Source organism: Zingiber officinale, chromosome 10A (genome assembly GCF_018446385.1).
Source record: "Zingiber officinale cultivar Zhangliang chromosome 10A, Zo_v1.1, whole genome shotgun sequence".
Classification (NCBI taxonomy): Eukaryota; Viridiplantae; Streptophyta; class Magnoliopsida; order Zingiberales; family Zingiberaceae; genus Zingiber; species Zingiber officinale.
Window position 1 is genome coordinate 41,588,082 of NC_056004.1, and position 15,615 is coordinate 41,603,696.

Consider the following 15,615-nt stretch of genomic DNA (forward strand, 5'->3'; position numbering starts at 1 on the left):
GACTATTCTCAACCATTAGTAGTCTAGCTAACCCTTACTGAACAATTGCTAGTGCTTATAACCAGTCCCTGTGGGATCGATATTTTTATTACTGACGACAAATTCGTGCACTTGCGGTTTGTAACAATGGTTGGCCACACAAAAGCAAAAGAGGAAAGATTTAAAACAATTAAAATCTCTCTCTTTTTAAATTTCCTATTGTGCATTGCAATAAAGGAAAGTTTTAAAAATTAATCTCTCTCTTTTAAAATATGTAAACATCTACAAAAAAAGAAAAGATTAAGATTAAAACTTCTCTTTTAAATAATGGTTAAAAAAAGGAATATTTTATCAAAATTAAAATCTCTCTTTTAAACATTATAGACAACTACAAATAAGGAAAGATTTTAACAAAATTAAAATCTCTCTTTAATCCTTTGTAGAAAGCTATAAAAGGAAAGATTTTAAAAATTTAAAACTCACTTTTAAAACCATGTGGATGTCTATAAAAGGAAATTTTAAAAATAAAATTTCTCTTTTAAATCCCTTCATGAATGGCTATAAAAGGAAAGATTTTATAAAAAAATTTATTTTAAATAAAATCTCCTTTTCTCTTCTTATCATGGCCGACCCCATGCTTGGTCATCAAGCATGGCTTGGTTGGCCCTAGTCTTGGGCTCCAAGCTTGGCTTGGCCGGCCCCTTGCTTGGACTCCAAGCAAGGATGTGGTCGGCCCTTAAGCTTGGTTAAGAAGCTGGGCTTTGGGTAAATATAATACTTTATAAATAAGAGGCTACAATAGGGACCGAGAGGAGGAATTGATTTTGATCTCCCGATGAGCTTAAGCTTCCCGTGTTCGCCCCGAACACCCAACTCAAGTTCATCAATAATAACTCATACCAATAAAGAGTTATTATTGCACTACCGCACCAATTCCATATTACAATATGAGCTCCTTCTTATCATAAGTGCGTTAGTCTCCTTGTGTTTAAGATATCAAATGCCTACTAATTAAATGAGTTACTGACAACTCACTTAATATTTAGCTCCAAGAGTAGTATCACTAAACCTTATTGTTATGTTGGACTAAGTCCACCTACAAGGTTTACATGACAATCCTTATGAGCTCCTCAAGGGTACATCATCAACTTAGATCACTAGGACACAGTTTCATTTTATAATCAACAACACACCTTATAAATAATATCATTTCCCAACTTATCGAGCATATTGATTTAATGAACTAAATCTCACCCTTTGATAAATTAAAGAAATAAATATTAAGTATACGTGCTTGTTATTATATCATGATTAAGAGTACGCACATCCATAATAATAGAGGTCCTGTTCTTTTTTACAGTCAGTATAAAAAGAACAACCTCAAATGGTCCTGCTTAATACACTCAGAGTGTACTAGTATAATTTTATAGTCAAGATAAACTAATATCAAATTATACTACAACCATTTCAATAGTTTGTCCTATTCCATCTTGGTTGTGAGCAACTATTTATAATTTATAAGGAACTAATAACATGATTTTCTGTGTGACATCACATACCATGTTATTTTCAATATAAATTAAATGAACAACTACATTTAGCATATAAATGTAGACATTTGACCAATGTGATTCTTATTTCAAAATAAATCTTTATATAAAAAATTGGACTTTTAGTATACATTCTAACAATCGGCAGCTAGCTAGTATTAGGTTTAGTGGCATAGACCATATTACTCTAATATCATGTAGAAGCTATTGAGAGAACATATATTCTCATATATTTCAAGAATGAATACAAGATAAATTTATATGCAAAATATAAACCTAATAAAGAATTAGACGAAACAAAGGAAGCATAATATACACAATAGATGCACAATAAATATTGGGTAGACATCTTGGAGCCTATAAGGGAGCTTCTAAATATTGTTCATTTGATTTGTGAACCATTTAAGTTGCCTAAACTTAAGCAAACTGGTCAACGCGGGTTCATTGATGGGCTTGCAAACAATTAGTTGTGAGCTGTCATGGGGTCCTGGCACAAGGCAATGCTTGAAAGCGGGTGGTAAGCAATGAAGGAGGTTTAAATTTTGGGTAAATATTCGAGAGGAAAAATTGGAAGAAAGGTAAGTGCCCTACTGTTAGATTTTGTGTGAATTAAATTTTGACCAAAAACTTCCCTTTCAACCATATGTTATTGGAGTAAAATGACAATGACTTCAATTAATGTCCTCCAGGATGGGTAAACTTATTGATTTATTAAAGACAGCCAAGTCAAGTCAAGTCTTTTAATATTGCAAATGGAATCCATTAGGCAGGTAATATTATTGGGAGGGTATTTCGTTCCTAATAAAACAAAGATGTCACCTTAATTATGGTATGGATCACTTCTCTCAGTAACCTGCCTCCCTCTCATTTCCTGCTCTGGAGTGGTGAGAAGAGAGACGAGGAAGCGGCAATGGATCCTCAGGTAATCGTTCTAACAGTCATTGGATGGATTGTGCCACATCTCGTTACTCTGGCGTCACTGGCAATCAAGAAGACCCTGAATAATCCTCCCAAAGATGACCAAGATAAGAATTTAGAGGAAAAAGCTTTCAAAATGATCAAAGTATTCGACCAAATTTATCCGGAGATCACGAGCAGCAAGATCGTCAAGAATTCGTTGTGTGACTTCAAAACTTTCCTCATTGAGGAAATGGAAGCGATCAAAGAAAACCAGAAGCACGATGAACGACGTAGAAACTGGAAACCTGATGGAACAACCATGTCCGACATGTTGGAAGAGGCACTCGATATGCGTATCATGGAAGTAGCGGAGGCTCGGCAAGAAGACGAGGAGTACAAATTCCGGTGTACGACCGGTGCAAGGAAGCATTCCGTAAAGTTGAGAGGACGAGACGAGGAAACAAGGGGGTTGCTGAGTTGGTTATTGGAAAATTCTCAGAGATCTTCTTGTTCAGATAGTAAAAAGTTATCTATTCTTTCTATCGTCGGTCTGGGTGGCATCGGCAAGACGGAGCTGGCTCGGCAAGCTTACAACAACGACAGAGCCGACTTCGGCATCAAGGCATGGGTCTCTGTGTGCAAGAATTGTGACGTGAAGAAGCTGACCATTGAAATCATGGAATCTGCCGACTTCAAACTACTGCCGAGCCTTCACAGCATGTACAGCTCGGAGAAGATCCAAAGCATATTTACCGAGATTATCAAGGACCAGAGAGTTTTGGTCGTCTTCGATGACGTGTGGGAGGAGTTCAGCACCCCTTGGGAGGAGCTTTACGCCTCGCTTAGTCATGGACGACAAGGGAGCAGAGTCATAGTCACAACGCAGCTTGAGAGGGTAGCAAAGCTAATCGGATCGGACGAGACGATTAATCTTGATCCCCTCGAGCATCAGGAGTACTGGAAACTGTTTGAAGAATGCGCATTCGGCAACCAAAATCCCAACAATTATCCGGAGTTGCAGCAGTTAGGCCAGGCAATAGCGTCCAAGTTTGAGGGCTCTCCCTTGGCAGCTGTGGAGATTGGACGTACATTGGCGTCTAATTTAACAAAACGACACTGGGAGAAGATTGCCGGCAGTCAGTTCGGTGTACTCCAACGCTCGAGAGGCGACATCCTATCGGCACTAGAATTCTGCTACGAGCAACTGCCTACACGCTTGAAGCAATGCTACCTTTCTTGTGCTTTGTTTCCGAAAAATTACTGCTTTGACAAGGACCAGCTGCTTCGGATGTGGGTGGCCCTTGGCTTCTCTCCTTCTCTTGCTGACGAAGAAATCAGAAGCCTAGCTGAAGATCTTGCAAGTAGATCATTTTTCGTCAATGCAGAGAGAAGGAATAACAAGTTTATGATCCACCCGGTGTATCATGAGCTCGCGGACATGATTTGCGATGGCGAGTTTTTCAGACTCGAGGAAGAAACAGAGGAAACAAAGATACCAGAAAAAGCTCGCCATGTGTATGTCAAAGCGGACATTTTGGTGAAGGTCTGTAAAGGTTTAGGAGAAAAGGAAAACTTATACAGCCTTGTAATCGATGGTAGTCTATCCTCTGGCATCCCCAATTCTAAGTCGGATTTCCACAATTCTCTGAACAAAGTGTTGAATGATCTGAAAGGCTTACGAGTGTTGATACTCTCTGAGCTTCCAGGGAATCGTTTACTGAAATCGGTTCGGAAATTAGGCCATCTCGGGTACCTTGAGATTCCCAGCAACAAGAACAGAACGGTGCCGGAGTCATTCCTGGCATCCTACCACCGAGTGCAGGTGAACCTGAACCAGGTCCCCAGGGATTTGTTCATCAAGTGCGAGGGCATGGATGAGTTGGCCAAGCTGTGTGGTGTAGCTGCAGATACGCAAAAGAAGGCAATCTCGACAACCAGCCTCAGCAGGAGGAAAAAACGATCTCGTCGGCGAGCTGCACGGAGGGACCAGCTGCTGAGGGAGCAGTGAAGACCAAATCCATTCAAGGTATGGATGGCTTCGCAAATCTCATGCATCCGACTGTTTCATGTTGGTTAGAGGTTAAGGGACATAAACCTCTTAATCTGTTCTATCAGTTTCTCCAAAGCTTAGTTCTGCTGAATAATGGAAGCTATTGTGATGCTGTATTTAGCTTCCTGCTACAAGTTGCCTGTTTAACAACGTTCTGCTGTTAATCAACTTATGGAGATTGTTTGTGTGTTTATTTAGTGTGTACTTTGCTGAAAATTTTTCCAATTAAAGAGATATTTCTAACAATTAAGGGATGGCATAAAATCTTTATTTTCTTTATTAATTGGCTTCTTGTTTAGCATCCGTATTAATTTAACGTTAATATATAAGATTGCATCTTTAAATAACATAGGATCTATGTATCATATACCTATTATAGTATCATATCTCTTTTATTAACATTAACTCATATTCATTTCAATATTAATACTAATTATTTATGTGTCTCACTCCACTCATTAATTTTTATTTTTATTTTATATTAAATAAATAAATTTAATTTTAATTGTATTCTTGCTTATTAATCATGTTCAAAGAATTTAACGTTTGCATGTAGGTGGGTGTAATAATGATAGGATCTCATTTGATGTTTAATTTTGAAAACTATTTTTAAAAGCTATTTTATATTATAAAATATGTTTAAAAATCATTTGAAAATTACTTTTTAACTTAATCTATTTCTGGAAAATGAGTTTCTAACTTCAAATATTTCCCCCAAGTTCATTTGAAAAACTTATCTTTTAAAATTTAGATGTTCTCTATTTACTTAGTGATTTTTGGAACTCTCTGTTGGTTTTTGATGTATGTAGAAGGGAGAAAGACTAGGTTAAAAAGTTTAAGTATTTTCAAAACCTCAAGTATGTATAGCGTAATCATCTTTTTCTTTGTTTCTTTTTCTAACATAGGCGTTAGTAGCGCAGCGAAATAAAGTAAACTAAAAATAATAAAAAGAAACACAAGAGAACACCGGATTTTTTTTACTTAATTCCCAACACCCTAGGGTTAGCACATCCAAGACTATGCATGAAAAGATCATCCACTAGTGTCTTTCTCCATTTTGGACTCTTCCAAAGGTAGAGAAATCTCTTACAAGTTGTTATGCTCAATCACATATATGAAAATATTAGTAGTATAAAGAATGAAAACACATCAACGCCTAGTTAGAAACCCTAAGTGTCATGACACTCCTCTTGGCGCTTTCCAGACCACATGAGTAGCATTTAGAGCACTTCCTGAGCACTAACACGAAGATGGATATTTGCAAGAGTTGCTGGAAGACGCTGCCTCGATCTCCTTTTATACAACTCGATCGATGCTTCCCTGGTCGACTGGAGGTCCCTCGGTCACCTAGACGTTGCTGACGTGGTTGCTAACTAGATCCTCTTCGAGATAAGTTTTTAACCTCATGGTCGATTAGACACCCTCTGGTCACCTCAAGCTCAGCTAAAATTTATATAAGATCTAACTCGTTCTAACTCGGTCAGGTTGTCTTCCAGTTGACCAAATCCTTCCGATAGATCGAATTTGAGTTAACCAAACCATCGAACGACCATACTACCTTCCAGTTGACCGGATCTTGAGCCCGATGACCCGAATTAGTTCCCAACTAATCCTATCCGAGAGCCTTCGTTCAAGTTTACCTAACCTACTAGGTTCATATGTTTAGAGTTCTCTCCTCCAAGACTTCTTTCTTTGCTAATAAATCATCTCCAAACTGACTCCACTTGGATTTGTTTGCCAATCATTCAACTCTCAGCTGAGTCCACTTAAATTTGTTTACTATGCCTTCAGCTCTCACCTAGCTCAACTTAGACTTGAATCACCTACCTCCCAACTAAGACTTTCTTACTTGGTTCCTAACCAAGACTTAGCTCCTATCTGATTCTTAATCAGGACTTCAATTGCCTAGCTCTACTAGGGCTTTCACTGCATAGCTCTACTAGGGCTTTCACTGCATAGCCCTGTTAGGACTTTTTACTGCCTAGTTCTCAACCAGGACTTCCCTTTACCTAGTCTCATTAAGACTTTCAACTAGTTGTCAAGTATTTAATCCTACTTAGACTTCTCATTCACTTCCAACCTTCAAGTCAACCTTGACTTTGTTTGGACTCTTTACTTAACTTGGTCAACCATGTTCAAGTTATTTGGTCACATTGATCAAATTCCCTTAAACATATTGTTCAAACAAATCATCAAAACTCTAAAGACCGATTGCCCCAACAATAACACACATCCATATTGATTGTAACATTAATTGAGTGTTATAATATTCATACATTAACATCAATGTGAATGCTTTTACACAAATTTCTTTAGCATAGATGGTTTCAAATTCATTAATTTATTAACTAAGTTTAATTAAATTAGACAAATAGTTTGGTTTATTTTACATCTAGTATTAAAATTAATTAATTTTATTTTATCAGTCAATTTTACATCCTTTAATGGTTTGTTTACACTTGCATATATTCTAGTTAGCATTCATGTATTTTTTTCATAAACAAATCAAACCTTTATTCAATCAAATCATCCTCATTCATCTAAAAATTAATTTATACTGATACACTTATAAAATAATCATTCATATTTCTACTTGATCAATTGGTTAAAAAACTAATTTTCATCTATTGTACTTTACTCAAATTATCAATGCTTGGTTTTGAAAAAAAATGATTAGCACTTTTTTAGAACATTTTTTTAGTGCATTATCTAAAATCCCTAGTGTTTAGTCCACTCACGAATATATTTGGGTTTGTTGAGCGATAGCTGTATTTGGGTTTGTTATCAAGATTAACTGATTTAAGTCATCATCAAGATTAACTGATTTAAGTCAGCAAATCAAATTAATATTATAATTTAATAATTATTAAAATAATTCTATTATTTAATAATTGATCAAATAATGTCCTTAGGATAAACATCAATAAACAACATAATTTATTGAAGTTCTCCTATTCTTTGCGCCCGCTTCCTATTATCCTTCTTACATCAGCCATGCCTTCTCCACCCACATCTCCAGTTTGACGATGACTGCGAGGATGAATTCCACCACCACCAATGCCAGCAACAAAAACAAGAAGTAGTGGAGGAGGAGGGTTTGGTTTCCACGCACATGCTTGTACTTGTTTGAATGGATGGGGCTACAGGAGCCATTGCAGGTGACGCCCAAGTCTTTTTCGGTACTTTTCCCTGTACTAGAGAGATCTGGGATGGGAGATAAGCTGATGATTCTCTTTAAAAACTTGCCCAAATCTAAAAGGTTCAGGGATATATACGTCTACAACTCTGTAATTTCTAGCCTTTATCCTGTGGGAGGTATGATGATGCACGGAAAGTGTATGACATTTTTGAAGCCAAGAATATTAATCCAGATCATGTGAATTGTTCGATTATGTTAACTATCATGAGAAAGAGCGGCATGCGTGGAAACGATGCTTGGGAATACTTTCAAAGAATGAATAGAAATGGTGTCAAATGGAGTCTGGAAGTTATTGGAGCTCTAATCAAGTTCTTTGGTGACGAAGGATTGAAGAAGGAAGCTCTCATCATTCAATCAGAAATGGAAAAGAAAGGAATTACATCAAATATCATAATTTACAACACCTTGATGGATGCTTATAGTAAATCTGACCAAGTTGAAGAGGCAGAAAAAATCTTTCTTGAGAAGAAAGAAAAAAGACAAAAGCCAACACAGGTATGTTATAACATTTTAATGGATGCGTACAGCAGAAGGATGCAACCTGAAATAGTTGACTCTCTAATATCTGAGATGCAAAGTTTAGGTTTAAAGCCTAATGTCAAATCATATACTTGTCTAAGGGCCTGCTTGGTTAGAACCATGGAATGAGAATGACATTGGGATTGATAAAGTGGAGAATGAGAATGGATATGATTGATAGAAGTGTGCTGTTTGGTTGGTATTAGGAAATCATTACCATTACCATAGATGGTGTTTGGTTTGCTAATGAAAGAATCAATACATATGTTACCTATATTTTATTTACTTTTCAACATGAAATGTATATGTTACCTATACAAATTATTCATTAGATGAAATAAATATTTTCGAACATTATGCACGTCGACAACTTCTATCATAACCTCAAAAATAACACCAGCTTCAAAACCCAGAGCATACAAAGATCATATCATAACCTCAAAATAAGAACATCAACATCACCACCTACATTCACACACAGCTTCAAACCAAATAGCTCACAACATGAACACAACGAACCACCAAATAAGTGCTTCATTTCTTCACCGTTGCAGTATAAGAAGCAAAGCAAACAGTAAACTTCTACCCTTTTGAATTCATATTCTCCAATATGGAGATTGCTTCAATTGCAATACATGCAACCATTTCCACAGACATTCTGCATAACAGAATAGATGAAAATTAGCAAGTTAGCAATTCAAAACAAGTACTAACCTAGATTCAACATTAATCATACGTGTGAGAATTGTTATTCCATACATCCCATTGGTCCCAGTATATCCATAATCTACAATTTGCAAAAAAAAAAAAATTACTAGAAAAATTTCTCAAACTACTTGACAAACCCTAAAAGCTGAGGAGCTGAAAATTCTCTAATACCATGACATAGTAGTCCCCTTGCCTGCCCTTGTAATGAACTTTTGGCACCCCGTGAATACCACCAAGTGTGCTACACAAATAGAATATTGGTTAGATTCCTCTAAAACTATTGTTTTCACTGAAAAAAAATAAAAACTTACTTGTTCACTTGCCATTCATAAGGTGGACCATAATTACAACCTTTGCTGGTCCTATGCTCGAAATTGAGCGCTACCTGAGAGGCATTGAATATACATCGGAAGTATTATGACCGTTAAAAACATGTGTTAATAGGAAAATACCACACCTCTACAGCACTAGAACCAGTGGTCCTATCACACTTGTGCTGGCAAGTGAAATTTGACGGTCAACATAAACTTTGTCCAAATCCACCTTTTCCTAGCTTCCTTTCAACTTTGTATAGTGGTGAATTGCTGACTTGAACCTGTTGAAAAGATAAAATGAAAATTTTGCAAGAATACAGGAAGCATCATGATAAGTAGGAAAGGTATCAGAGATAAGAAGCTACTCGCATTAAAAAAAAACATCTTCCTTAGCAATGAAACAATATCACAATTTGCACAAGCTGCTTATCTTCAACAATAGGAGACATCAATGTAGTTATATTGACCAACACCAAATAAAATTCAAGCACTGCAAAACAAACAACAAAGCCACACCAATCAATGAATTCAATTACCAGCTCAGCAGAGCTCCCTCATTCTCTTGCCTGCACCATCCGAAAGCCAACAAACAACAAATTCCACACATAATATATGCCAACAATAACTTCATCAAAATAAAACAGAGTCTAAATCAGCAAGTGCTAAAGTTGCAGCATTGATACAAGTTGCAGCATTTATACAAGTTTTGGTCTAGCTGATGCCTAAATATTACAAAATATTTTTACTGACATACAATATAACTAGGTTAACACAATATTGCATGCGTCTAACTACAATATTACAACTTCAAAAATACCGAATGCAATTCAAAATAAGCTAGTTATTTAACATCAACAAAAAAAACATGAATCCACACATGTTTCATGGAATAGAAGATGGATAGATAAATCCAAGCACATAGGATCTTCGCAAATGGCTTGGCAATGCAAACATAACTTGAACCTTGGCAGGGTCATTGTAACAAATTTCAACAGCCCTACCAACATCCATTGGAGATATACCAATATTAAGTAGTTCAGCAATAACCTCCTGCATTTTTTCACCACCTATGGATTCTGGCTTGGGCTCTGCAATCAAAGCATTTGTAATAGTAGCATATTGTGTTGCCATTTGATCGCAAATGACCTCAAACTTATTAGTAAAGTTGTCCAATCTCAAGTCAATGGTTTGTTGGGGTGTTGCTGCTTTCTTTTTCTTGTAAAAACTTTCCCTTCTTGGTGAAAGTTTTTTTCTCTTTTTCGATCCATTGTTACATGACGAACTCGAAGGTGAGCCTTGTGATAGGATGTCCAAAACAGGTTCCTCTTCATTGTCCGAGGAAGAACTCACATTCAAATTCTTTTGCCAATTAGCATCCATGCTTGCGTCAACCACATCTTCAGCACCAAGTCCCGTGGCTCTGTCCTTTCCCCACACAATGTCCAGTTTGCGCAAATATGGAAATTTAAAATCCCTCAATCCAACAGCATTAGGGTGAGTCTACACAAAAGAATACAAATAGAGGTACAAAATAAAAAATAATATTTTTGAAAATATACTGCTATTATGAGAAATAATCACTATAGTACTATCTTAAAAAATGATCGATGCATACAAAGCACTTACCAAACACCATTCATCGAACCATTGTTTTTCACAGTTAATCTTGTGCTCCACGTCATCCCACTGACACCCACTTTGCATACACATCTCAGAGAGGGGATTGTACTTGGTTTTAAGATATTTGCTCTTGGATTCAATATGAGGAATAACTACTTTATTGAAACTTAGAATCTTACCCAATACCATTTTGTGTATTTGAACCATATAACCATTTTTAAAACCAGTATATACCTTCCATAAAGGATCGGAAGCCAGTTCTATGAGAGCGTCAACCAACACTTCCACCTCCTCATCCGTCCAATATTGTTTGTTTTTCCCTCTTCCACGTGCAATTGATAGAGTAATTGTAGTCATCCTAACAAAAAAGATTACAGTGTAAGAGGTATGAAAGGAATATCATATTTGCATAAAAGAACTTTTTTAATCATTAGTAATGACTGATGGATAAATCTTATAATGTCGAGTATACATATAAAACAAAACACCACATAATATACCAATATATGAATCTTATAATATCGAGTAGAACTGGTACCATTCAAATACATATATAAAATCAAAACACACAATTGTTATAACATTCTTACAAAATAGAACTCAATCACTAATATTGCCACTAGGTCTAGTAGACCATGTGTTATACATATTGGTTGCCATATTATTTCTAAATGATGACCACTCATTGCTTGGATTAATTTGCATAATATACTCTACTTCTTCATTGTCACTTCCCCCATCAGATTCCTCTTCCTCATCTGCTATAAGTGACTCTTGTGGATCAAAGCTCATAAACTTGCGAATCAAATTATGCATAAGACAACATGCCATGATAATCCGAATTTGGGTTTGAATGGAGAAAAATGATGGTGATGCAAGAATCTTCCATCTCCCCTTTAACAACCCAAAACATCTTTCTATAACATTCCTAGCCTTAGAATGCTTCATGTTGAAGTATTCCTCTGGTGTCTCCGGTCGATGCCCATCAAATTCTTTTAGGTGATATCGTTGTCCTCGGTATGGGACAAGAAATCCATTTGCATTGCAATATCCAGAGTCAACCAAGTAATAACAACCTTCATTGTTGAATATAAATGAAATTGTTAGTAACATTAAAAAATAAAAATAAAATTTATAGTATACATTACAACGCAAATGTACCTCGAGGGACCCTTAGACCATGTGGTCTTGATATCGCATCTCGAAGCACACGACCATCATGTGTTGATCCCTCCCAACCAGGCAATACATATATGAATTGCATGTTTAGGCAACAAACACCTAATACATTAGTTGAAATACACCCTTTTCTAGTGTGATAATGAGGTTTATCTTCTGTAGGAGGTGTAACTTTAATTAATGTTCCATCTAACGCTCCTAAGCATCCCTACAAAGTTAACAATTATACGATTAGCACTTATTATAAAAAAACATGTATTAAAGTTGATGTTAGATGTAAAAAGTACCTGAAAACATTTCCACTTCTCATCTTGACAATCCTGAGTAATAGGTTCTGGCTTCTTGAGCAAAATAGGATATAATTTTAAAATTGCATTAAGAACTTGATGAAATTGCTGACTCACTGTTTCTGTACTACGGTAAAAAAGTAGGCTAATTGTTCTACTTTTTTTGTGATGAGCCAAGGTATATATGAACATTACTACAACCTCCTCTATGGATGTGTTCTTAGTGGGTTTTAGTCCTCCAATGTTTGCTACCATATCACACAATATCCTAAAGGTTGTTCTATCCATGCGAAGTTGACTAATGCAAGCAGAATCACAATCCATTGTCAATCTACACATCCATCTCATTCGATTGACTCTTTTTTCTTCTTTTGTTTTGATATGACGAACATTATCTCGAAGGTATGAACAAATGAGTACATAATATAGAGAAAATAACAAGACCAACATATTGTTGGTTGTTTGTTGAAGCAATAATAGTTTCTTTAGTTTTCGCCGTTGTTCGGTAATAGGAAGCCGAGCCATTTGATCTACATATAAAAAAATCCAGCAAGTAATTGTAACTTCTGGATTGGAAGGTAGTGCAAGCATCATTAGTAACAAGCAAATTGGTTACCATTTTTAAAACAAGAAACAAATCATGGGCATCATATATTGCAAGCAAATCTCTCAAGATCGCAAAGAAAAAAAAAGCCAAGGCAACGAGAAATGCTAAGACAATACAAATTGACAAAGTTGTAAATGCCAAAAAAGATGACATGGAAGAACATTCATATGTGTGGAAAACAAATGCATTATGAGCAGCATGTGTGGAAGAACATTCATATTAGTAGCTGGTTAGTTGCATGCTCACATAATATTACAAAGAAAATAAATGCCAAGGCAACTAGATATAAAAGATTGAACTTATGCTCAGAATACCTAAAGATGACTTGAAAGAAGAACTTATGCTCAGTTTTGTGGGGAAAAAAAAATCAAGATCGCAGAACAAAAATCAGAACAAAATCAAGATCGCAAAAAAAAAGGGCAGAGCTATGGCGAGAACTTGGTGAGGAAGATAGCTCACCTGGCGAGGAACTGTGTCAAGGAGAGGGAAGAGTCACGGTGAGAACACGTCACGGAGAAGGAAGATTCGCGACGAGGTTGACGACGAGGAAAAAACCTAACGTCAAGGAGAGGGAAGAGCTATGGCGAGAACTTGGTGAGGAACACCAACGCGTCATGGAGAGGACTCGGATTCACAGTGAGGACACCGTCGAGGAGAGGGAAGAGTTGTGGCGAGAACTGGTCGGGACGAACTGTGGCGATTTGGACGGGAGAAGAAAAGAAATGAACAGTAGTGTTTTTTCATTTCCCCCAATTTGCTAGGGATTGGAGAAAACTCATAGATTAGTATATGGAATTTACTGTTTAGGAAACAAGCCCACTCACCAAACATACCAATTGATTCCCATACTCTTTCCCTTGGTTAACTCCCTCCAACCAAGCAGGCCCTAATAAATGCCTATGGAAAGAAGGGGAAAATGAGTGACATGGCAACAGACCCGTTCTTGCGCATGGGAAAGGTAGGAATTAAGCCCACATCACACTCCTATAATTAGTCCATGCATATTAAGTTCGTCGATGGTTTGAAAAAGGTCCTTCGGATGGGTTTAGTGGTTAGCGTATCAGGTGTTGTCACAATAAAGTCTGGGGTTCGAATCTTGGAAAAGTTAAGATAAATACCTTCCTTATGTGCTAATTACTATTCTAAAGGCTAGTAGCCGTCCGTGATTTACCTCCTCAGTGTTGGCCCTGTTGGAGTGTATACTTAAAAGTTTAGCTTTTGTACACATTTATTTTGAAATAAAGAATCTCATTGGTCAAATGTCTACATTTATTTGTTAAATGTAATTGTTCAATTAATTTATATAGTAGATAATAGGGAGTGTGGAGTCACACTTAGAAGATCATGTTGTTGGTTCTCTATAAATTATAAACAGTTGCTCACGACTAAGATGGAAAGGAACAAATCATCAGAATAGACGTAGTGTAATTAAGTATTAGTTTATCTTGACTAATAAATTACACTGATACACTTTAAGTGTATTGAGTAGGATCATTTAGGTAAGTTCTTTTTGTACTGACTTAGTAAAAGAACTAGACCTTAGTTATTATGGAAGTGTGTGCTCTTAATCCTAATATAATAACAAGCATGTATATTTAATATTTATTTCTTTGACTTATCAAAGGGTGAGGTTTAGCTTGATAAATCAATATGCCCGATAAGTTGAGAAATGACATTACTTATAGTATCTGTTGTTGATTATAGAAGGAATCTGTGTCCTAGTTATCTAGGTTGAGAATGTCCCCAAGGGGAGCTCATAAGGATTGCCATGTTAAACCCTGCAGGTGGACCTAGTCCAACATGATAATAAAGTTGAGTGGTATTACTCTTGGAGCTAGATATTAATTAAATGAGTTGTCAGTAACTCACTTAATTAGTGGACATTCGTAATCTTAAACACAGGGAGACTAACACACTCATGATAAGAAGGAGCCCATAATGTAATTTGGGATTGGTGCGGTAGTACGGTAATAACTTTCTAGTGGAATGAGTTATTATCGATGAACTTGAGTTGTGTGCTCGGGGCGAGCACGGGATACTCGACCTCATCGGAAGGCCAAAACTAATTTCTCCTCTAGGTCCCTGTTGTAGCCTCAATAAAGCCTCAAATCCATCCAAAGAAAAGCCTTCTTGGTGTCCAAGAAGGGACCGATTCATTGCTTGGTGACCAAGCAATGGCCCACCACATATTCTCTAGAAGTGGCCGACCCTTGCCTTGGGCAAGGGGGCCAGCCGCAATATTTAAATTAGGAAGGTTATTTTTGAATTTTAAATTTCCACAGATATTTACAATTTGTAAAAAGAGAGATTTTAAAAATTTATAAAATTTTCCTAATTTAAATTAGGCCACAAGGTTTTAAAAGAGAGTTGTAAAATTTATAAAACTTTCTTTTAAAAAGAAATATTATTAGAGATGTTTTAAATTTTAAAACTGGGTTTTAAATTTTAAAACTTTCCTTTTGATATCCACATTAGAAAAAAAAAAGAGTTTGTAAAATTTTATAAGAAGTTTTCTTCTTTTAAAATTTTATAAATTTTTTTTCTTCTTTCCCCTTGCTTGGTGCCCAAGCAAGGGGCCGGTCAAATAATTAAACATCAACAAATAGTTGTTTAATTAATAAATCAATCTAGGATTGATTAATTAAAAGGAAAGAAAAAGAAAAAAATTAAAAGGAAATAGGAATGAATCTAATTTTTATAAAA

At 36.2% G+C, this 15,615-nt stretch overlaps 1 protein-coding gene across 1 annotated transcript; it reads left to right on the top strand.

The window, feature by feature from the left end:
- Window positions 1–2,439: 2,439 nt before the first annotated feature.
- LOC122026623 (disease resistance protein RGA2-like) lies at window positions 2,440–4,437 on the top strand. Its single transcript, XM_042585356.1, has one exon. It carries the CDS (start codon window positions 2,440–2,442, stop codon window positions 4,435–4,437), a length of 1,998 nt encoding a protein of 665 aa, XP_042441290.1.
- Window positions 4,438–15,615: the final 11,178 nt, after the last annotated feature.